We start from the raw sequence: 22,482 nt of genomic DNA on the forward strand, positions 1-22,482 counted from the left end.
ATAATTCAGGTCAGAAATTCACAGAATCACAGAATGGGTCAGGTTAGAAGGGACCACAGTGGATCAAATGGTCCAACTTCCCTGCTCAAACAGGGCACACGGCACGGGAATGCGTCTAGGCGGTTTTGGAGTATCTCCAGTGAGGGAGACTCCATAACCTCTCTGGGCAACCTGTTCCAGTGCGCGCACAGTAAAGAAGTTCTTCCTCGTACTCAGGTGGCACTTCCTGTGCATCAGTTTCTGCCCGTTGCCGCTTGTCCTATTGCCTGGCAGCACCGAGAAGAGCCTGGCTCCATCCCCCTGGCACCCGCTCTATAGACATGTACACACATCCCTGCAGTGGAGCGCGAAGGTCCCAGATGGAAAAGGCCCCCGCGCAGTCCAGGCCGGGGCCGAGCCCGACGGGGCGGGGCCGGGGCTGTCCCCGGGCCACGTGACGCCGCCCCCCCTCGCGCTCCTGGGTCATATGCCGCGGGCGGGGCGGGCCCGCGCGCTGCTGCTCCGGGACCGGCGGCGGCGCCGAGAGGCACCGACCCCCTTGTCCCGTCCCTCCGCCCGCCCGTCCACCGCGCTATGGCCCCTGCCGCGCTGCTCCGGGGGCTGGCGCTGGCCGCGCTGCTGGTGCTGAGCCCGGCGCGGGCAGCCCAGCAGGCGCGGAGGCCCAACGTGGTGCTCATCCTCACCGATGACCAGGATGTCTGCCTGGGCGGCATGGTAACCCCGCCGCGGCGGGCGCGGGGCCGGCGGCAGCGCGGCGAGAGAGAGGGGGACTCGCCGCCCGGCCGCCGAGGCGCATACGGGGCTGTCGGCCGGCGGGACCGGGCTCGGGGGCTGGGCAGGGCAGGGCGTGGGGCCGGGGTCGCTGTGGCCGCGAGGGGCGGTGGGCTGGGCTGGGCCCGGCCCGAACTCGGGCATGGGCTCCCGCGGCCTCGGGCCGAACTGCCCTGCTGAAGGAGCGCCACGGTGGGGCTTCCACGGGTGGGATGAGCTGCTCTGCAGAGCCATTGGAGCTCGATCGGGCTGGGGCGTCTCCAGTGCAGCCGCTGCGAGTACCCCTGGAAACTCCCCGCACCTCTGCTCCCTTGGGCCCACCTTGCGCAACCGCCGTGGCCGCTCCAGGCCCCGGCAAGAAGGAAAGGACACTTAGTGTCTTTCCTGCGTGGTGCCTGAAAACTCTGATGGTGGGACTTCTTTTGCGTAGTCTGCTTCAAGTCCCCTGCTCTACCTGGCATCCTTGCCTTTTTAGCTGACACCCTTTGGGTATTTTTCTTCCAGACTCCCCTAAAGAAGACTAATGCTCTCATTGCACAGATGGGAATAACCTTCCTAAATGCAGTAAGTGTTTGCATTAACTCTCTGAGCTTCTGAGGTTGCATGCATTTGTGTACTCTGTATCTCAGGTCATCTGAGGTCTCAAAGCTGGTAATAGTTTTATGAAGCCTGTACCTGTGGTTGTAGGGGTTTTTAAATTCAATCTCTAACTACTTTTAGGTCTCCGAATGAATATAACTTAAGGCCATGTTAAAATCTGTGAAGGAAAGTTTCACTTCCTGAAAACACTTGTGCTAACTTCCTTTAACTGTAAAGCCATGTAGTCTGAATATTTTTATTACAAACTGAGAAGCATTAAAAGTAGCTGCTTGAAACTTTCATCAGCTTCATGCATGATGAAAATCTGTTTCACTCTTTTCATATTCTAGTATATCTCCATGGCTAAAATAGTGGAGTGAGTCAATGGGCAATTGTTCCTGTGTAAGAACCACATCTAATCTTGCATTGAGGGGCTGAAGGGCATGTACTGCAGACCTGAAACTGGTTTCATGTGTAGCTTTGCATTAGTGAAAATACTCGGAACGTAATTCTGTCTGTCCAGAAAGAAGTAGGTTTTAATGTTGATGAACATTTTAATCAACCTGTTAGCTGATATTTAAAAACTACAAATTTTGAGATAAAATTGTTCTACTATGCCAGTCTTATCTGTCTTCATTCTGTTTTTCCAGTATGTTCCCAGTGCACTTTGCTGTCCCAGTCGAGCTAGCATTTTAACAGGAAAATATCCACATAATCATCATGTCGTTAATAACACTCTGGAAGGGAACTGTAGCAGCAAGTTATGGCAGAAGATTCAAGAACCATACACCTTCCCAGCGCTGCTCAAATCTATGTGTGGTTATCAAACTTTCTTTGCTGGGAAGTATTTAAATGAGGTATTTTGTGCCTTTTTTTTTTAATGTTACAGTTTATTTGCATTTGTATATCTTTCTAAAACATTCCGTGATTTTTCTATTTGCTGGGTCCCCAAAATGTATAATATGACGTAACTTGGATGAATGCTTCCCTTTGCTCAGATGAGATAAATATGATGTAAAGTTCAGATCTCTAATTTGGTTAAATTCAGGTTCTGTATCATTCTGTATCAGAATGTTTTTAAAGTTGATTTTGAAAGAATGATGGAATCCAAAAGCTTTTTTTTAGTACGTTCAAATGTGTTAATTTTTAGAGATGATGATTTTAATGACTGGAGGAAATGGATAGATGATTGGCCTGTGGTACTGAAGAACCCATCAAACCAATGCCAGACCATGCATGATGTTAGAATAACATTTAAAAAATTGATTTGTCTCAGTATTCCTGACTGACATATCCTCTTCCATCAGAGGACTATTTTTTTTTAGCAGTCAATATGATATTTTAAAAATTAAGTGTCCACTAAGGTAAATTCATTGGGAGAACAGATATTTTCAGAGCTCTTTACAGCAGTTACCCAACACTTTACCATTAAATCACTTTTATGTGTGTGCTTTTGTTTTTTTCTCTTTTTAACTAGCCTATGGTTTCTAGTAGTTTATGGTAAGATGTAAAATTCAGCACTGAAAGCTCTAAAATTAGGTATTCCTCTTGTGTGATGGAATTGGATTTGAAGCTAGATGAGTTACAGGGTTCTTAACAGCATTATTTTCCTTGCATCTCTTGGTGGAAAATGCTGGTGGTATAATAGAATAATGGAACGTGAATTTTCATAGCAATGCACGAATTTGTTTCTGCTGATGTTCCTGAGGCAGCAAGGGGAAGGGAAACTTTTAACTGTCTTCCTCTGAGCATCCCTTGACTCAGCAGTCTCCCATCCTTGCAGTTAGGCAAGCCATGAAGATGGGAGGGGGCAGCCCTGAGAAAACCCGTTGTGTTGCTCTGAGGCACCCTCTGTTTTGAGTTTGGCACTGACTCAGCAGCTACTTTCCCTTTTTTGCTGTCTTAAAGGCTGCTTGTTGTAGATTATTTGGCACTGAGGTGATAAGAGGCTATGCCCCCATTTGTGGAGAGTGAAGGAAGCTGTTGGTCTACATGAAATTTTCTCTAGTATCTTATGAACTGTTGTCACAAAGCCTAAGATTGTCATGTAGATGTTTTGATCACTTCTCATTACCTGATGGCGTACCATGTGTTCTCCAGGATTTGTGCATATTTTCACAAGAAAATAGAGAAGGGAATAACACTTAAATTTTTTTGTGATTACCAAGCTTTCAGTTACTGTCTTTCTAGTTATTGAACCCTAGTTTCTTTAACTGGCTCTACATGTGTTTTTATATGTGTATATACTTGTTTTTCCCCATTCTGAAATTGGGTTTGTCCTAACATGGTTTCTGACTAGTGTTGAATAAAGCACATGAATATGAAACATAATTTCTAGCTTTTATTCATCCTAATTGAAACTGTGAGTCATGGTCTGTCTTCTTGCAGTACGGAGCAGAGGATGCAGGGGGAGTAGGTCACGTCCCTCCTGGATGGAGTTTTTGGTATGCTTTGGTATGTGCCTTTTTTTTTTCTTTTTTTAATACTTAATTTTGCTTGTAATCCAATTTGGTTTTGTAATCCTAGTTGAATTCTAACTTTGCTGATCATGAAAGAGCAGGCAAAGAGCATCTAACAATGCAAATTTTCTTCCCTTTTTTCTTCTGTTGCACATCAGATCCTTGGCTTTCACAAAGGCTACTCCTACTGAGTGCCTGGTTGAAAACTCTGGTTTGTAAAGCCAAAGCAGTGTGAGATAGCACCAAAATAAGTTTTGATGTTAGAAACTTCTGAGAATTCTTGCAGTATCCTTATGGCAAATGCTCACAACCTTTTTGACAAATGCTTGTGGGCAGCTCACTTCAATTACTTCAAGTGATCAATGTACATGTTGTTTTGTATAAAGATCTATATAACTTTTCTTTTCCACAGGAGAAAAATTCAAAGTACTACAACTATACTCTCTCAGTAAATGGCAAAGCACGAAGGCATGGCGAGAACTACAGTGTAGATTATCTGACAGATGTCCTGGTAAGAAATTTTGCAACGTTTGGTACAGAAGCTGCTTATGACCAGATAATGCCTCATGCTGAGAGCTTGGGGAAGGGTGGGATGATAATTTGTTAGGCTGTATTACTTCATACATGCACAATTATGCTGTCGTGATGATGGGTAGGCATTAATTAGCAGAGCAAGATTCTGAGTATATTTAGGCATGACAGGTTTGTGTTTGAGCTCTGGAGAGGAAAGGGATTCCAACTACCCATTTGCCAGTCGGTAGCCTAACTGAGAGGTTAATACTGCTGGGGTGCATGAGGAACACATAGGCAGTGATTTAAATTACTTCATAAAAGGATATGTTTCATTATATATATGCAACTTCTGTAACAGATTAACTGGGCCAAGATTTCAGTAGGAAGTTAAGCATGTAAGAATAGCTTTACAGCATGTTTTGTTTCTTAGGTATTATGATGTGGTAGTGTATTGTAATCTCCAGCTACATCAGGCTGATAACTTGGAATTATTAGAGACTAATCAGTCTTTCATAGTATGAGAGGGCAATGTGTAGCTGACCAAGGGAGTTTGTCACCTTTTTACCCTCCTAAAATAGAGAAATAACAAAGGTTTCAAAGACAAAGGAAAGTTGGAAGAGTTACTTTAGCTCTCTTAAGGCCCTATTTGGCAAGTAGTGGTAGCTGGGGGGGAAAAGGGAGGATGTTGCCCCTTCCTGCCAAGCTGGAGTCATAATCTGACTTGCTGTTACAGTGTATGGGTTGCTACTGCTGGGAGCTCACATGCAGCACTTGCAAAAGTTCTTCTCTGAGATGTCTCCTCGTGCAGTGTTGTAGTCTTTCACGGAGACCCTGAAGAGTTTCGTTCCAGTGGGTGCTAGAACAGGCAGCTGCTTACTAGCAACAGCACTGATTGATGTTTCCTAGGGTACTGAACAGCTGTCTGATTAAATTTAGATTTACATGCTCTAAAGCTAGATTGGAATTGATAGGCCAGAAGTGAGACTATCCTATTACTGGCATTGTACTGGGGTTTTTTGATCCTTCAGCAGCTCGTAAGCATTTTGTCCAACAGGTCATTGTTGCATAAACTGCTTACTTGTGGTATGTTACGTATTGACACAGCAGTGTATTATGATTTTCAGTGTATTGCATTCTGCTTTCTGCCTGTAGTTACCAAACATGTATTCAGCATTTCAGAGTTGTGTTCGAGTTTAATTCACTTGCTGGGCAGTGCACGGGAATAAATTGCTTGTGCAGAGTTCCTGTGTTGCTTGATGTGATGTACAAGCTTTCTGGTCCTGACTAAGGGCACCTGAATCTTTCTACTGCAGTCCTCACATGTTGCAGTTTAAGCTCCTAATGAAATCAAAGTTGGCTACCTCTATGAGTTTACCTACATCATGCTGGTTTCTGAATGGTTCTTATCCTTCCTTAACTCTGTTGTCATATAACTGAAGTCAAGCCCTACTTGCTTAGATGTACAAGTTAGGAGGAAGGAAGAGCGAGAATTCCTAGTGTATTGTTTTTTTCTAGAGAAAGAAAAAGGGTATCCAAAATGGGGTATACTAATCAGACAGGAAAGAAAAATGCTGTAAGATTTGAATACTGAAGAACTCATCTACGAGTAATATCTTTGAAGCTTTAATTTTAAAGGCTGACCAAGGGAAGACCGAAATGGAACTCACGCTCTCTTCTAACTTGCTACTTGAAGTTGTGTATAGGCTGAAATGAAACTGAAAGTGCAGTGAAGTGGCACGAGCTAGTGGAGTTTGGCACTGTTCTTCACCAGACCTGCTGTCTTCACCCCTTGTGATCTAGGAGCTTGCTGTAGAATGAGCATATGCTATAAACAGTGGGGGTGACATTTTTATTTCCCAGAACTATTGCTATTTCTGAAGACAATTGAAGCTGCTGAACTGGTACCTGTCAAACAGCAAGTGGCATCTGAAAGCCTCAGAAGGATTCTGATTGTATTAAAGAAAGCTCTGATATTACTTGATAAATCCTGTTTAGGTGGATTCTGTTGAAATAGGCACAAACTTCTGATGAGCTTTCCAAGTTTAAATAATGCAAAGTTCTGAAGCAGAAAGTTGTTCAGAGTTGTGGGAGAAATTATTTGTTTAACTTGAGCACTTGGGATTGGCTTTATTATGAGCTGCTGTTCTAGACATTTGTAGATGAGCAGACAGTAAGTTTTTGAAATAGTTTAAAAGTTCCCAGTATTACCAAGCTCTAAATGAGTTACGAATGTTTAGTTTGGATTTTTCAAATACTTACTGTTTTCCTTTGAGGCATAACTTCTCTCCTTCAACAACACTTTGCAGGCCAACATGTCATTGGACTTCTTAGAGTACAAATCTAATTTCGAACCTTTCTTTATGATGATCTCAACCCCAGCACCACACTCCCCTTGGACACCTGCTCCACAGTATACGAAGAGCTTTCAGAATGTCAGTGCACCAAGAAACAGCAATTTTAATATTCATGGCAAGGTAAGCTAACTATTTTAATATTCATGGCAAGGTAAGCTAACTAGCAAGAATCTCTATAGGTTGTTCTACTTTGTGAGAGCAGTAAGCAGTGCCCTAACTTGATGGTTTAAACAGTGAGAATAGGCCAATACCATGACTACTGGTTTTTAATGATTCTGATCAGTCTGTCAGGGTCAGATACATTTATTGTGATTTTTAAGATATTTGCATACCAATATCTTGTAAATAAAAAATGTAATGACAAAATTATATGGTAGTACAATGGAATTACGACTGATAAATGGAAAAAAGTGAATTCCTTGTCCAATTTCCAGATTCTTGTGAAGCTCTTAAAAAATTCTTTTCTTATTCCCAGGAGTTCAGGAGAACACATAGGTAGTATGCTACTCAAAGGCTCGGGTGAAGAATGTTGAGAGCCTTGAATTCCTTACGCACATCTGCTGGTGTGGATGGGTGTTCCATTCCTTGAGCTCATGGCAAAGCTGCCCTGAGGTGACAAGCATGTCAGACTAACCAGAGGACTTAGTGAAATCATGAACCACAGGCCCCAGGGTCACTAAGGACTTTGAGAACTTCCATTTGTTGAAATAACCTGCAAACAGAATTACTGAGCCTAATATTACAAACTCAGACATCCTTGGGACAGGGCAGTATCTTCCACTGCCAGCAAACTTGGCCAGCTGTGGTCTAGCTCACACTAATCTGCTGCAACTTACTCTGCCAATAAGTGAAATTCACAGTTCATCTGGTGAGATACCTAATTTACAGAAGTTTTGTATTTTTGATTCAAGTAGTTTAAAATATAGAACCCACTACTGCTCAGTGTTCAATTATTTCACTTCAAGATTTGCTTCTAATCTCAAGACTGAGAGATAACATTGCTTAAATGCCTATCAGGAGCCTAGTCGTACTTCTTCTAAGGTCACTGTGACTCATGTGATACAGAATGAAACTTGGTTTTTGCTGTGGATTGCAGCTTGCAAAATGACCATGTACTTATCAGTATGATATAAAAACATGAATGAAAGGGGAGAAAAGGGCTGCAGGCAGTAATAAACACTTCAGCCGTACTTTTTAAGTTTCAAACTAGAGAGTAAGAATCAGACTGGGATCTTTTCCTTTGTAAAAGGATCCTGAACTTTGGCTTAGATTCCACTACTGTAATAATTGAGTGCTTTTAAAATAGTGACTTAGAAATAACTTGGTCAGTGAAGTCAGCAGCTAGCATACAGTGTGGAGCTCCCTTATGTGGTGCAAAAGCTCTGCATATGCCTGTATCACACAAAGCAAAACAATAGACTTAATGTTTGGTAATTAATATCTGTGGAAACAGCAGTTTTCTTATAAGAACAGAGTAGCATTACCCTTCTTCCTAGACACAGTAGCTAAGGTCATTAACAATGTGCATTTCTGCAGTTGGCAGTGCTGTAGTCTTGAAGCCTAACTCTTCTTTGAGCTTCACTGTTTTTTAGGGCAAGCATGATTCCTGCAGTAGCAGTAAATATGTACATAGGCTCAGATCCTCACTGATGTTGTAATGCTTGCTGGACAGTCTTGCATTGTACAGTCTTGACTCCTAAATGAATATTGCCTTACTTCCTTATGCAGTATATGGGCAAGGGCTACTAAAAGGAGCCATTTAGGCAGAATCTCTGCATGAAAAATAGGCGTTAAGCTCTTGTGTACATCACTGCTCAGAATCTGACTTGAATTTCTGCTTCGGATCCTCAGCTATGAACTGTAGGGAATGATGGGCACCTGTCTGGGTTCCCAAGCAGGACTGTTAAATATCCAAATGAGTGTTTTATCTAAGCTGTTCTGAGAGAGAAGTTAAGATATGTGTTGGGTATTTCTCTTGCATGCATTGTTTTTCAGGCAAAATCAGAGCACACCTGTGTTCAGATTCTGCTGGCAATATATGGTATACTGTCTCAGTCTCCTAAAATTTCTCTGAGAATGGAACATAGAGGCAGCAGGACTGGTGGACAGCTTTGTATGTAAATGCTGAGACACTTGACAGGGAAGCATATTTGAGGACTCTGAGTCAGTGTGAAGTTTATTGAAATCCACAAAGGTGTTTAGGTTCTGTGTGAAGTTTTTGAAATTTCAGAGAAAGGTAGGAAAAACAACATACTCAAGTGAAAGAGGATTCTACTGCAGTTGGTGACTTTCCAGCCTTATGAAGCACCTATCCTTTTCACCCTTGTGAAAAGTGGCTGGTGCACAGGTGATGTTACCAGCTCCTCTGTTCTTGCAAGAACTTCTGCTGAGCTGGAGATAAGATTTGTGATGTATTCCCTTTTTCCTCTCTCAGCCAACACACAAGTCCCAGATGTTTGGTGTTGATTATGCTGTGTTTCTTGTTGAGATAGTGACATGGTGTCTCACCAGAAAATTGTTTTACAACTACTGTATAAGAGAATCTGAATACAACTGAATTAAAATAAAGTGGGCATGGCATTAAGTCTTTATGCCAAAAATCTTTCCTTTGATTGTCAAGAACAAAAAACAGGGGAACTGAATAGTTGCAGGAGATGAGTTGATTTGTTGTGAGTCCCTAAAGCCTGAGCTCATTCAGAGTCATTTGCTTGTGACAGAAGGGAAATTGCATAACAAGAGGCTCTACGGAGAGGAGGGACCAGCTAAATACAGGCTCAAGCTGAGGATGATGTGTGGGTCATCTCTGACCTACTAAATGAAAAAGTGTAAAGCTGCATTGACATGACTTTCTTCTTTGTTGTGATTCCCACTAATATTAACCTTCAGGTTGTTCACAACAGACCTTCCCTTGTATTTGTACAGCAGCTGACCCGGTTCAGACTGGTGCTTCAATGTGGGAGTATCACGTTTTATATGAATTACATAGTATTCATTACTTTGGGGGGGGTGGATGAGGGGAGAAAGGGAGGGGCTGTTTCTGAAAGTTGGGGATCCAGCTAGAAGAATCGATGATGCTGCAGCTAAATAAATGCTCCTGTTTTGAAGTCAAAATCCAAATAAAATGGTAATGTTCTGCTCCTCACCCTAGTATCCAGCCCCGAGTTCATAGGTTGCCAAGAATCTGATAGTGGCACTGTTACAGATATTTGTCCTCCCCTGTCTATGACTTAAGTAGTTCCATTTGCTTTTGATGCAGGAGTTTCTTCCCACCTCTCTATTCGTTAGGATGCTCATTAATCTTAGTTGCAAAGGTCCATCACTGACAACCAAGTCCAATCTTACAAAGATACTCAATACTTTAGATTGTTTTCATCAGACCTGTCTCTGGCTATCACACTTTTACCTCTAAGAGAGCATTCCTAAATCCTTTCACAGTTTTCTTCCCTGAACTGCTTTGAAAAGATCCACAGCTATTTTCTTCTCATCAAGGGCTGAGCATAATGTAATACATTCTGCTCTTGAAACTTTGATCTTGCCTGTTGGTTCATGTAAAATCTGAGTCAGGTCAGTTTGGTAGCATTGCCAGGCTGTTTCACGGGGATAATTTCTATTTTAATTGGTCTAAGAAAGATTTAAAACTTGATATTTCTCTCCTACACTAATCTTTTCTGTTTTTTCCCTTTAGAACAAGCACTGGTTAATTCGACAAGCAAAGACTCCAATGACTAACTCTTCAATACAGTTTCTTGATGATGCCTATAGAAAGCGGTAAGAATTTTCTTGTTGTCAAAGGTTTCTGATCAGAACTTGTAATTTTTTTTTTAAAAGCGTGGGTTTTTAAAAATGTTGTAGTAAGTCTGACAGTCAAAATCATATTACCTCTAAGAGTTCTCTGGCATCTGTCTCAGCCAACCTGACTTTGTTTACTTTTTGCAAATGAACTTGTCATTGACTTCAGAAATATTTTATTCACAAATGGTGCCAATATTTATCGCAAAAAAGACCAATCACACTTCGTTTTTCTATTGCTTTTCTTTCAGTGCACTAGAGGTTTTTATTTAAAAAATGGCCTTACCTTCTACTTCACTTAATTTTGGATTCTTGCCTAATGTACATCGAATGTGATTGATCTGTCTGCCAGCTAATCTGATTTATTAACCTCGGCTTGTAGTCTTACATGGGAATACCTGCCTCGCCAAGGGTGGTGCTTGATTCCTTTTTATAAAAGGGGATGTGGAGAGTAATGTCTAGATATGACTTGTTTCCTTTTTTAAAAGAAATGAAGAGCATTTGCTTTGACTGCAGGTGTATTTTCTTGAAAAGTTCTGAAATAAACATTAGTTTAAGTGTTGAACTTCATTTTGAGCAGTTATCAGGGACTTTGGAGATGGAAAACCAAGATTTTTTAGGCTCTTGCTTTATAAAACCTGAAGGTAAAATTATGCAACAAAATCTTAAATAAAGCCTGGAGAAAACAGCATCCAAGTATTGAATAGCTGTAGTTAATTCAGCATAATACTAGTCTGTGGAAGCTTATGGAAGCAGTCGCTTTTCTCAGCGGCAAACCCCATGACAAAGAAAAAAAGAACTTGTAGCTATTGAAGGCTTTAGGTACCCTGAAATAGTGGACCCTGACATTACATGAGTAATACAAAATGGCTGTTATAGTTTTCAAACAGAAAGTATCTCTTATAGACAACTGAATTCATGGCAGTCTTGCATTTTAATATTAAACTACATATAAAGAACTAATAACAACTGACCTTGCAGGAGATAATTGTTGCTTCAAGGTTGGTCTTCACTGTCGCCAGATAAGAAGTAATCGGCATTTTGGTGTCTTTTGCAGACACTACAAAATAAAATTAACAAGAACTCAAGACAAACAATCTTATTTCTATCTTTAATTGCAGCCTCAAAAAGAACAGTGTAGTAGTCTATGAAGTTTGTTTTCAGAATTTGTAAGCAAAATAATTCAATTACAGTGCATACGCTGTTAACTGGAAGCAGGATATGAATGGCCTACCTGCAGTCAGAGTTATTCTAAATGTTTCATACTCTAATATGAAGTACTTTTTCTGTATAGGTGGCAAACTCTGCTGTCAGTAGATGATCTGGTAGAGAAACTAGTGAAGAAACTGGAACTGAATGGAGAATTAGACAACACATATATCTTTTACACATCAGACAATGGCTTCCACACTGGTAAAATTTTTACTGTTTACTGAATATTTGTAGAAGATCCAGGAATCACGTAACATTTCACCCTCATGACCACTCCAGAAAATAGAAAAGCAGCTGTGGAAAACTGTAGACAGAAGAAGTACTGATTTGAGTTGCAAAACAATCTGGAGTTGCAGTGTGGGGTGTTTGGTGATTTTATAGTTTGGTTGGGTTTTGTTTGGTTGTGGTTTTCAGCATTAATCTCTACCAGTGTATCCTGGTATACATAAAATTAGAACAGAAATGGAGGAAGGGTCTTTATGTTCTGTAGGAAGAGTTGGCATAAGATAAAAATCTGTTGAAGACCTATCTGTATCATGTTGTACAACTAAAAGTGCAGTATGTAAGCTCTTAAACTTTTTAAGATATGGCTTATACTTTGGAGTTGTCTGTTCCTGTCCTCCAATTTGTTAATGCAGTTCAGGTTAAGAACCTCTTCTGACTTCTTTAAAAATTGGCTGCTGGCAATTATGTGCCCGCAGCAGGGAGTTTGGAACTAGGTGATTTTTGAGGTCCCTTCCAACCCAAACCATTCTGTGATTCTAAGTAACAAAAGACTTGTAAAATGTGAAACAAGAAGTCATTTAACTTTTTCCATTTTTCTATTGTATAGGCCAGTTTTCTTTGCCAATAGACAAACGGCAGCTTTATGAGTTTGATATCAAAGTTCCACTGCTAGTTCGAGGACCAGGGGTAAAACCAAATCAGACAAACACGGTAAGAAAGAAGTGAAATCAAGAGTATAGATTTATTTTTAATATTGTTTCACAGTTATCAACTTCAGGTAATAGTTTATCCTCCTGCATATATATGTATATATCAATGAAATTAAATACACAGTGGTAGAAAGTGCAGAGACCTCATTATAAAAAGCTATCTGTTCTTCCTTGAATCAGTGAAATTAAGCACTTGCAAGCTACAGAGTAAATGAATTTTGAACTCACTTTCCAAAGTACCTACCGTTGGAATGTCACAGGGTCCATTAGCCTATAAAGATGAAATTAAGTAGTGTTTAGATGTACCTAAATTTACAAATACTTGTAATACCAAAGTCCTATTATTACATCTGTTAGATACTGATCTTCTGAAGTTACGTTTTTCTCACTCTGCAGATGCTTGTTGCAAATATTGATTTGGGTCCCACTATTCTGGATATTGCGGGATATGACTTGAATAAAACCCAGATGGATGGGATGTCACTGTTGCCACTGTTGGTAAGTCGATGAACAGGGATAGTAACTGATAATTCTTGCAGGGGTAATTCTTCAAAGTGAATACTACTTCCTTTGATAGACTAGCTTAACTCATAATCCAGATTCTTCCTTTGATATAATTTTCACATGGGATGTTCACAGATTAGTGGAAAAAGTGAGTATGTTGTTTAAATGTATTTTCATAAGCACTACAACTTTGCGATCATTTTATAATAGAAAGTTGTTTCATCCTTTGGCTAATCCTGCCATTTGTAGTAATTTCTATTTTGAAGCCTGTGAGTTGTTTCCACCTTGCATCCTCTTTCCCCTTTTCTTAGCATTTCTCTGCATAGACATAGGAGAACAGCAGACTGTTCTTATTAAATCTTTAGTTTGACTCCATTTTCAGTAGAACTAGTGTTCCCTGCCAAACTCTGGAAAAATGCATGTGGTTTTATAAAGTAAACTTGACCTTTCCAATAGGTGAGCAGAAGCCTATTTAAATAAAGCTGCTTGCAGTTGATCTGTTTAGTTTTAATTAAATTTAGTCTATAAATTGAAGGCAGCTTACTTGGAAAGTAAGCTTGGAAAGATCATCCAGATTTAAAACTGTGCTTTGCTTTAAAACCTTGTATCCAAAACCTTAAGCTGTTCTTTAGACAGAAGCAGGTAAAAAGCACCTAGTTTAAACTTTGATGGAATCAAAACTGCAATTCAGTGTTTTGCTGCATATGGCTGAGATGCTGCTGTATATTAAATTTACAGTTTCATCTCCTTTGTCTTTTAAAATGCAGCTACAAATTGACCAGCTTAAACCTTAATTGTTTCTTAAAGGTGGGGGTTTTTTTTCTTATGGCTGGGGTATCTTTTTGCATCTGTTGTGGTAGTGTGATATAAATCAAAGAGAAACAGCCTTGTTTACAGGGATATTGTCTGCAGGACTGTAATATCTGGCCATGTGGCTCCTACTTGGTATTACTGCATGATCCTTTATAAATTGAAGGTAGTATTTTTAAACCCTCACAAGAAGGTGTACTAATATTTTTGGAATTGAATTCTTGTCTTCCAGTTACACAAGACATTCTAACCTTAAAGTCAATTATTTAAGACTGATTTTGCCTTGTAAGCAGTGGGAAGTGTTAGTGTTATACCAAGCATGGAGAATTTATTCTGTTTCACAGTGCAGCAGATAACTAAGTTGTGTTAAACTCTTGTTGTAGAGAGGAGACAAAAATGTCACATGGAGATCAGACTTCCTGGTGGAGTACCAAGGAGAAGGATACAATGGCAGTGATCCTACCTGTCCTGGCCTAGGACCCGGAGTCACAGTAAGCAAGACAAGATCTGTTAATGTTAGGAAATAGCTGCTGAATTAAACCTGTTTGCTGTATGGGCTAACCTGGTTCTGTACGTAATCCAAGTGTCTTGGTAAGTTGGAGCTCTGTAGGTGCTCTGCAGCATTTGAGAATTGGAGGGAGACATCCAGCCATGTGGAACTAACATGGAGACTAACATGACCATGGAGATCACAGCAACCCTTTCAACAGGAATCTGTTGGGCCCCAGGGCTGGAGAAAGATGCAGGAAGGTGTAGGCTTAGCCAAGTGTGTGGCAGTGACAAAATGTTCTTTCTAAACTTGCAGTGACCTTGTTGCACAATTCTTGTCTGTGACTATTATTTCAGTCACTAGCTACTCTTTGAATCAAAGCAGGTTTGCTTTGCTTTACTTAAGTAAAGCATGTCTTTGGTGTTGTCTTTAGTAGTGTGTTGTGCTGTTCTGTTCAGTGTATGTACATTAGCTTCCTGTACATAATGCACTTAATTATACTGGCTCTAATAACACTTTCTCAAATTCAGAAGAGCTGAGTTTTTGCTTAAAATCCCCAGTGGAGACTTGTGTGTATTAAATTAAGATCTGGGTGTTTGTCAGTTAACTGCTGTTGGCATGAGTATAGTATAGTCTCTAGGAAAAGGATTGCTAGTTCACCTTCTTCTCCTGCTCTGAAGTTTTTGTTCACTGCTCACTTCACAGCACTGCTTCCCAGACTGCGTCTGTGAAGATTCCTATAACAACACGTATGCTTGTGTAAGGACACTGTCAACTTCCTGGGATCTGCAGTACTGTGAGTTTGATGACCGGGAGGTAAGTCTGTCTGACTAGCAGATGTCAGCTGTTCACAGCTGTGAGAGTGTCTGTCTTATCAGCTCTCAGGGTTTCTGTGAAGTACCCTGAAAAGCAGACTAGCATTGCTTGCAGGGTAAAGTTATCTCCTGGTGAGAATGTTTGACCAAAACTGTAGTGAGGTTCTGGGAAAAAGAAAAAAAAAAAGAAAAGGGGCTGTGTGGGAAGGAAGTGAGGCCTAAACTCTGATTATCACCTTCTGGTATTACCTAACAGCCTCTCAGGGAGCTTTGCTGGACCGGGTTCAGTTCTCTCTCTTAGCTTAGTTCCATATGGCAGTCTCTTCTCTACAAATATTTTCTGCTCCACTGTACCTCCGGTGTGTTTATGTTCAGCTGCAACTCTTTTACCTGTGAAGAATTGAAATTCCAGGCTAATAATTTGTCTTCTATTACTCATTTGTTTGGGTACTTAAGCTACAACTGTGCTTATCATAAGTTGTTTGGTTATAAAGGACCTAGTGTCCCCCCTTCAGAAACTGTACAGATCTCTCTAGGGGAGCACACGCTGTACACACAAAAGGTGGTGTGTTACACAGCTGATCATTACTTGTGCCCATTTGCACACAGCTGCTCTATTTCTAGAGCATGTTGGGTTTGAGGCAGCTGGGTCACAGATCTGCTGTATTGTCAGCAGATGTGCAATAACAGCATGAACAGCAGGTATCCCCAGTAATTGTGCACCACAAACACGTTTTATGGTGGTCTACAATGACCAACTTAAACCAGGGGAGTAAATCCCACAAGATGCTTTTGCAGTTAGATAGTGTGAAAAACTGTACAGGAGACCAAAATGCCAATTAGCAGACCCCGCCCTTTGTTTTTCCGCTTTCTGACAACTCATGATCAAGTTAAATAAGTTTTGCAGCTTTCTTGGTAAAAGTAGACTCCAAAGTTGATTCAATAATACACTTCATGTCACTTTGGTTTTTTTTTTCTACTGAGGAGGTATGGCTGTGGCATTTTGGGGTCACTGCTTACCTGGGTTAGCTGAAGTAAGACCAACAGTATTGGGAAGGTGCAGCAATGGGACTTTTATGACCTTGCAGTGAACCTTGTAAAAGCCTGCAGCCAAAGTCTGTCCAGATATGTCTTTATCTATGTTAGACACAACTCGGCCAATTTTTATCAATGTCATCTGTGGTCAGGCCTCCTACTCTAGCACAGACAAAACAGCAGCTGAATTCTTGACATATGTCTGACCAGTTTTTGTCCCACAGAATGGTCTAGAGATTTAATGTCCCAAAAACCAAATCTGCCCTAAAATCCTCCAGACAAACCTCAAAGCACACACATACAGAATAAGCTTTTCTTTTTTGTGGCTATAGCATACTTGTGTTCAGCATATTTTGTACATGAAGTCAAGACACCTGTTTGGGTCTGACAGCTCTGAGTATCTGATGAACCTAGAATGGTGATGTGATGGTCATAAAAGTGTGTATTTTGAGATCCATTAGTGAAAAGACAGCCAGCTTAGCCTTGGTTTCTTACTGTGGTCTTACAGTCATAAGACAGGTTCCATTTATGTGTTGGAAAAGAATCTGCAGTGAAGCAGGTGAGTCCTTCACGTGAAAGTGAAAACTTTTCCAACAATACTGTGTTACTTCAACACTTCTGCTTTGCTTGCACACTGTCTTTGACCACTTAGCTGCATGGCTAAACATACCTTATGTGTGGGGCTGCTGCAGTGGAGCTCAAAATAACATTTGAGACTGTGCTGCCATAAAGCATTTTTCCCAAATAATATGACTAAATGTTAATTAGCATTCAGGACTTAATACAGTGCAAGAACTTTCTTCTACAGGTGTTTGTGGAGGTGTACAACTTGACTGCAGATCCACACCAGATCAATAACATTGCTAAAACAATTGATCAAGAAATTCTAGAAAAGATGAACTATCGATTAATGATGCTGCAGTCCTGTTCAGGAGCAACTTGCCGGACACCAGGTGTCTTTGATCCCGGGTAAACACTGCTCCACTTAATTATTATAATACTTTTAAATATAACTGTGTATTTTTAAAATTAAGCTTTTATAGAGGGTATTTGTGATGGAATATATTATCGATGTAAGTACTGCTGTTTAATAGAGACGTTTTCTTGATGCTTCTATTTTTTTAACACTTAATCTCTATTTTAATTTAACTTACCAAACATAACTTTGATGGTATGAATACTACTACTTTAATGTTGTCAGCCACTGTTGACTTAGAACAGCTGAAGAGTACAGCTGTGCTGAGTAGTCAGAGACAGTGACCTTGGGTTTGCCTGCAAACCAGGAAAAGCTCTGCTGATTTCTACAGGCAGGCATTTTCCAAATACTTGCTCTGATTGGTCCTGGAGATGCTCTTAGCAAGAACATTTCCTGCAGGACTTAAGCTGTATGTATTAGTCAGTTGTTGTAAGTAAATAGCACTTCTTACCTCAAAACTCAGTTATCGTTTACACCAAAGCTTTTTTAAGCACTATTTAAAATGTCCTTACAGTTGTGCTACAGAAGTTTGTAATTTGGGGCAGCAAAGCTTTGTTAGAATGCAGCTCCTCCATGTTTGTTATACGTGCCTGTAGGCTGTTGGTACATTGTAGCTAGTATTTATTTCTTTGGAGACCATCCACTCCTTGGTTGCCTAAGACTCCTTACAGACAGAAATTGTTGCTACTGCATACAGTTGAGAAAGCAACTACTCATGTAGCCTTGTACCAGAGCTATTCCAGCAATAAGCTTTTTCTAGAAGTGCTGGTCACTGCAGGACAACTAGCTCAGGCTTGACTGTTCCTTCCTATAGGTACAGGTTTGACCCACGGCTCATGTTCAGCAATCACGGCCTACGTGCTCGGAGGTTTTCTACACAGTCCTTATAAGACCATCAAGAGCCTCTTGCAATCAGCTCCTACTGACCAGTTTCTCCAGTGGCTGCAGCAGGTCTGTCTCCATTAACTCTTGCTGATCACAGCTGGAAGACTTTTAATGGGCTTTTCAAACCTTGTTTGGAAGAAAACCCCTTGTCTTTAGCTGGTTGCCTTGTGCAATATGTATATTTTACAGCTGAACTCTAACTGTAAATCGTTAGACGCAGCTAATCTGTCTTGCTCAAATAGTTGATTATCACCTTTGTCTTTCAAGTACCTTTTCATATCACAGGCACAGAGGTATACCTATGCCTATGAATCTGAACAGTTTATTTTGTTCTAAAAAATCAGTAAGCGTATTTGAGTCAGGTTAGATAGGCAGGTGCTATTGCACAGTAATGCTCACCCATATTCAGTGTCACAGACTTTATTATAGGTTTCCTGTATCGAGCTCAAAGCTGTTAATGACAATAGCAAACTAGCCCAAAATAGAGTAGGAAGGCATTAGTCAAAACTGTAGGATCTGACTAGCAAGTGTCTTGTGCAGAATTAAAATCTGTTTGCTAAGTAGTCTCTTTCAGTGAGACAACTTCAGATGAGACCAATGAATTTTGTAGGACAGCTTTGGTAGCTTGCAAACAAGAATGTAATGTCAGGCTCCTTTTAGTTTGAAATGCTGGAATGGGGTACTGAAAAAACTCTTATTGTTTAAGATAGGCTTCCTAGTTAGTTTAAATAAGAGAGTGTTGAGGCTAGTAAGTATTCAAGTAAGTGTGCCTGTGCTTTGAGCTAACTCTTAAGTCTGTTTTTAATACACAAACAGAATACTAAAATAAACAAAATCCAACAACCAGGGCACCACAGTAGAGTTGATCTGTTTTTAACTTCCAAATGTCTTAAATTGTCTAACATCTTATGTTGATTAGATTCTTGAAGGTAATTTATTTTGAAAGCAAACTAGCTAAAAGTAAATCACAGAATCATTGCTCACTAGACATTAGGCTAAGAGAGCTATTTTAGGCAGTTTAAGTGCTTCACAGTGTTGCTTTTTGGTTGAGACATGACTACTTGGAACATGCAATAAGTGGCCTTCACACCAAAGGTCTACACGTCAGAAATCACTTTGTTTCCTTCTGAAAGTCTGCTGTCTTTTCAACCTTCTGATTAGGCTTATTTGAAATGCAGCCATCACATGTACCCAAACTTGAGTATCTTTCTAAATCTTGAAAAACACCCAAACTTCCATTACCGTACTACTTCTGTAAAGATTCATTGGCAAAACACTGTCTGGAAACACTGAATTGTGGATCTTCTGCAAGACAAGTTCCTGTTGCTTGTGGGCAAATAAACTGTGTTATCAGCAAGATAATTGTTCCCTTGTCAAACAAAGTGTGGCGAAATTATTTAGTTTTCAGTTAGTTATTTCACATCTCTTACCCCGGTAGAGCATGATTATTTCAACTTCTGTCACATAATACCTTGTAGTAAGTAATCATTAAGTAGGCAACAAAGTATGACTCTTTCAAAACTGTGAAGGTGCATACCCCAGTTGTCCTTCATGTAGCTTATAGCTGCAAACTTCTGTGGTGGTCTCCAGGTTAGATATTATAGACCTTTAATTTCAAATCTCTAAAAGTGACCAAATATTTTGAGGGGAAAAAAATTGCTTGAAAGGTAACTTTTCAGCTGGAGCATCTGTATGAACACAGAAGTTTTTGGATATGCAAACTACTTCCATGCTTTCAAATACTCAGGACTGGGTTTTTTTTTCCTTAACTACAACTATAGCTTTATCCTGTTTTTTTTGTTTCTTAAACCTTAGCATTGCCCATTGGTACCCTTCATAAACTGTTTTGTCTTTAGAAAAAACCCCAAAGTTGTTTTCAAGTGTTCTCTTGCACTGAGCTAAACGTAAAGCTCATGTATGTAGTGTTTTGCTCAGAGAATTCTAGCAACTTAGACTTGTTCTTTGTCTAAATTTTGTTTTGGTAGTGGTATGGAGGCTAGTGTGAAATAGCTGCACATTAAACCCTTAACAGTTCTAGCAAATCTGGGTCATATGTCAAGTTTCTGCTTGAATTAAGTTTTAGTGCAAGTAATGTGCATTCTGTTGCTCCTTAATAGAAAACAACTTTGTTATGGGTACAGATGTGTAACTCTTATACAGTCTTTTCTTAAAGCAATCTTAAGCCATAAGAAGGAAACTTTAATTTGAAATTTACTTTTTGCCTAATAAGTAATATGAAAATTGACAGAATTGATGCAGATGTAGATTAGTCAGTATGAGTAACCAGATGTTTTACCCAAATTAATACTCTTGCTATCTGCACATACCTGTAAAGCATTTTATAATGAGGCTCAATAACTGTTGCCATAAAGCATAAGAACCTCAAATGAACAGTGTTAATTCTTATCTTTGATTAAAAAACCACTATGAAGGAACTTTGACTCTTACTCAGATCTAATTTCCAACTAAGTTATTTTAAAACTAAATGGTCTTTTGGGATATTCCATTTCATGTGTTATTTGACTGTGGCTGTACCTGTACCTTGTTACCAAAGGCATTCATGTTAAATGTACAGTTTTAAATAAAGGGCCTTACTGGTACAGAGTTGGGTTTAGATAAAATGTGATAATTTTTTTTTTTTTTACTTTTTTTAAAAATCATTACTAGTGAAAGTAGAGCTGTGAACTTTTAGTGATCTGATCTGGTAAGGTAGATACTATACAGGGAGAAATGCAGTTAATAACTTCATTATGTTACCCTAAACCAAAAAACATTATCATCACTTCAGCATAAGTGAATACAGCTAGTACATGCTTACCCAGCATCAGCCCAGTAAACCGGACTTCATTTTGAGGAATAAAGCTGTAACAGAGACACATACATGGAAGCACACAGCCAAAGCAGGTTATAATACCTTTTCAGTAAAGTTAAATTTGAGACTGATTCAACAAGCTGAATACAATATTTCAACATAATGAAACAGCTCTCATTTGTTGTGATTTGATTAAAATTAATTTTCTTTGTATTACTCTCTCTGTATGTGAGCATACTTTGCTGTAGCATGTTGTGAGCATATTTCTGCTGTTTTGAATGTCTGTTTAGAAAGTGCCCTTCCAGAGGACCCTGTTCACTGCTGCACTTTTGGAGAAGGAAAAAATAAACTGCCTCTCAAACTTCCTAACTTTGTTACTGAGCTTGAGTTAAACCTTTCCACAGGAATAAGCTGTGTCACATGTCTAAGGACTGAATTCCTGTTTTATAAGCCTGTTCTCTGCTTTACTGCCCTGCTGCTTAACAATGGCTACTTCATATGGTCACAGGGAGCCATATATACAGGACAACACTTGACTGCTTTGCACCAGGAAGAAACATGAGGTGAGAGGACAAATTGAAATGCAACTGTACTTGCTCAGAGTTCCTTGGAAACTGATGTAGGTGAATAGATGGAAAACTTTAACAAAAAGCACAATGGAGAAACTGCTGTTCTCCCTGCTGTCCCAGAGCAGTGTGTTCTGCCTCTGGGAAAGAGGAAGAATAAAATCACACATAAGGGCTTTTTCCAAAATGGGAACTGTGAGCAACAGCAAGATAAATGCTACTTACTCACCTCAATCCCTGTTAGAGAGTTGAATTCCCTGAATTATTCTGTTTAAAAATGTATACATAACTTTTCTGAACTACAGAGGAAGGTGATTTGGTACACCTTCAACCTATTTAGGTCTGATGCTTTCACAAGCTACTGAAACAAGTATTTCTGCATTGTATTTGCATTGCTGCATAACCATTTCTCCTTCAGCAAGGAAGGTAGCAGTCTTCCATTAATTAAGAACAAGCCATATTTGTGAAGAAAATTGCTGCTACAAGGCTAAAGGAGTCACCTGTTTTAGAAAAAGAAACCCAGTGTCAATACCTTATTCAAGGGGTGAGGCAGGGGAAATCCATGATTAGAAAGAAGGGCAGTGCTAATATATTGCCTTCCAGATGTTGCTGTAGTCAGATTCAGCTGTCACTTAATCTTTGGTAATACCCACTGGACTGTGTCTAAAGCTGGAGTTCAGTAATTGCTCACAAATCTCAAAATATAGTCAATGCCTGCTTGCTCAAGGTATGGAAGTTGTCTGAACTTATTCCAGCTGCCAAAACCCAGCCATTTTCTAGAAACAGGAATTAGAGTGACTTGACGGAAGACAACTGAATCATCAACTTCAGCATTTTTCCTGTGCAAGTTCTGTGGAAAAGCCAGCTCCATGACTCTTTCTTGGTAAGAATGGCTTTGCAGACTCCTCTGGGTTGGCAGTAAACAAACGTATCAAGGATGGAACTAAGGAGTCATAGAAATATTCTCAAAGCGTTGA

General features: G+C 40.0%; 1 protein-coding gene across 2 annotated transcripts; it reads left to right on the top strand.

Moving 5' to 3' along the window:
• The first annotated feature begins 573 nt into the window (after positions 1-573).
• Positions 574-21,308, top strand: GNS (glucosamine (N-acetyl)-6-sulfatase). 2 transcript variants are annotated; one of them, XM_017822182.1, is made up of 14 exons: positions 574-714; positions 1,276-1,335; positions 2,001-2,207; positions 3,739-3,804; positions 4,222-4,320; positions 6,629-6,796; positions 10,362-10,444; positions 11,760-11,878; positions 12,510-12,613; positions 13,009-13,110; positions 14,310-14,417; positions 15,122-15,232; positions 17,075-17,235; positions 18,057-21,308. In XM_017822182.1, exons 1-14 carry the CDS (start codon positions 574-576, stop codon positions 18,130-18,132), a joined length of 1,605 nt encoding a protein of 534 aa, XP_017677671.1. In that variant the 3' UTR covers positions 18,133-21,308. The 2 variants fall into 2 exon arrangements, with proteins under 2 accessions (XP_017677671.1, XP_017677669.1); XM_017822180.1 differs by lacking the exon at positions 574-714 and adding an exon at positions 908-1,181.
• Positions 21,309-22,482: the final 1,174 nt, after the last annotated feature.

The sequence above is a fragment of the Lepidothrix coronata genome, unplaced genomic scaffold (genome assembly GCF_001604755.1).
Source record: "Lepidothrix coronata isolate B3197 unplaced genomic scaffold, Lepidothrix_coronata-1.0 Scaffold95, whole genome shotgun sequence".
Classification (NCBI taxonomy): Eukaryota; Metazoa; Chordata; class Aves; order Passeriformes; family Pipridae; genus Lepidothrix; species Lepidothrix coronata.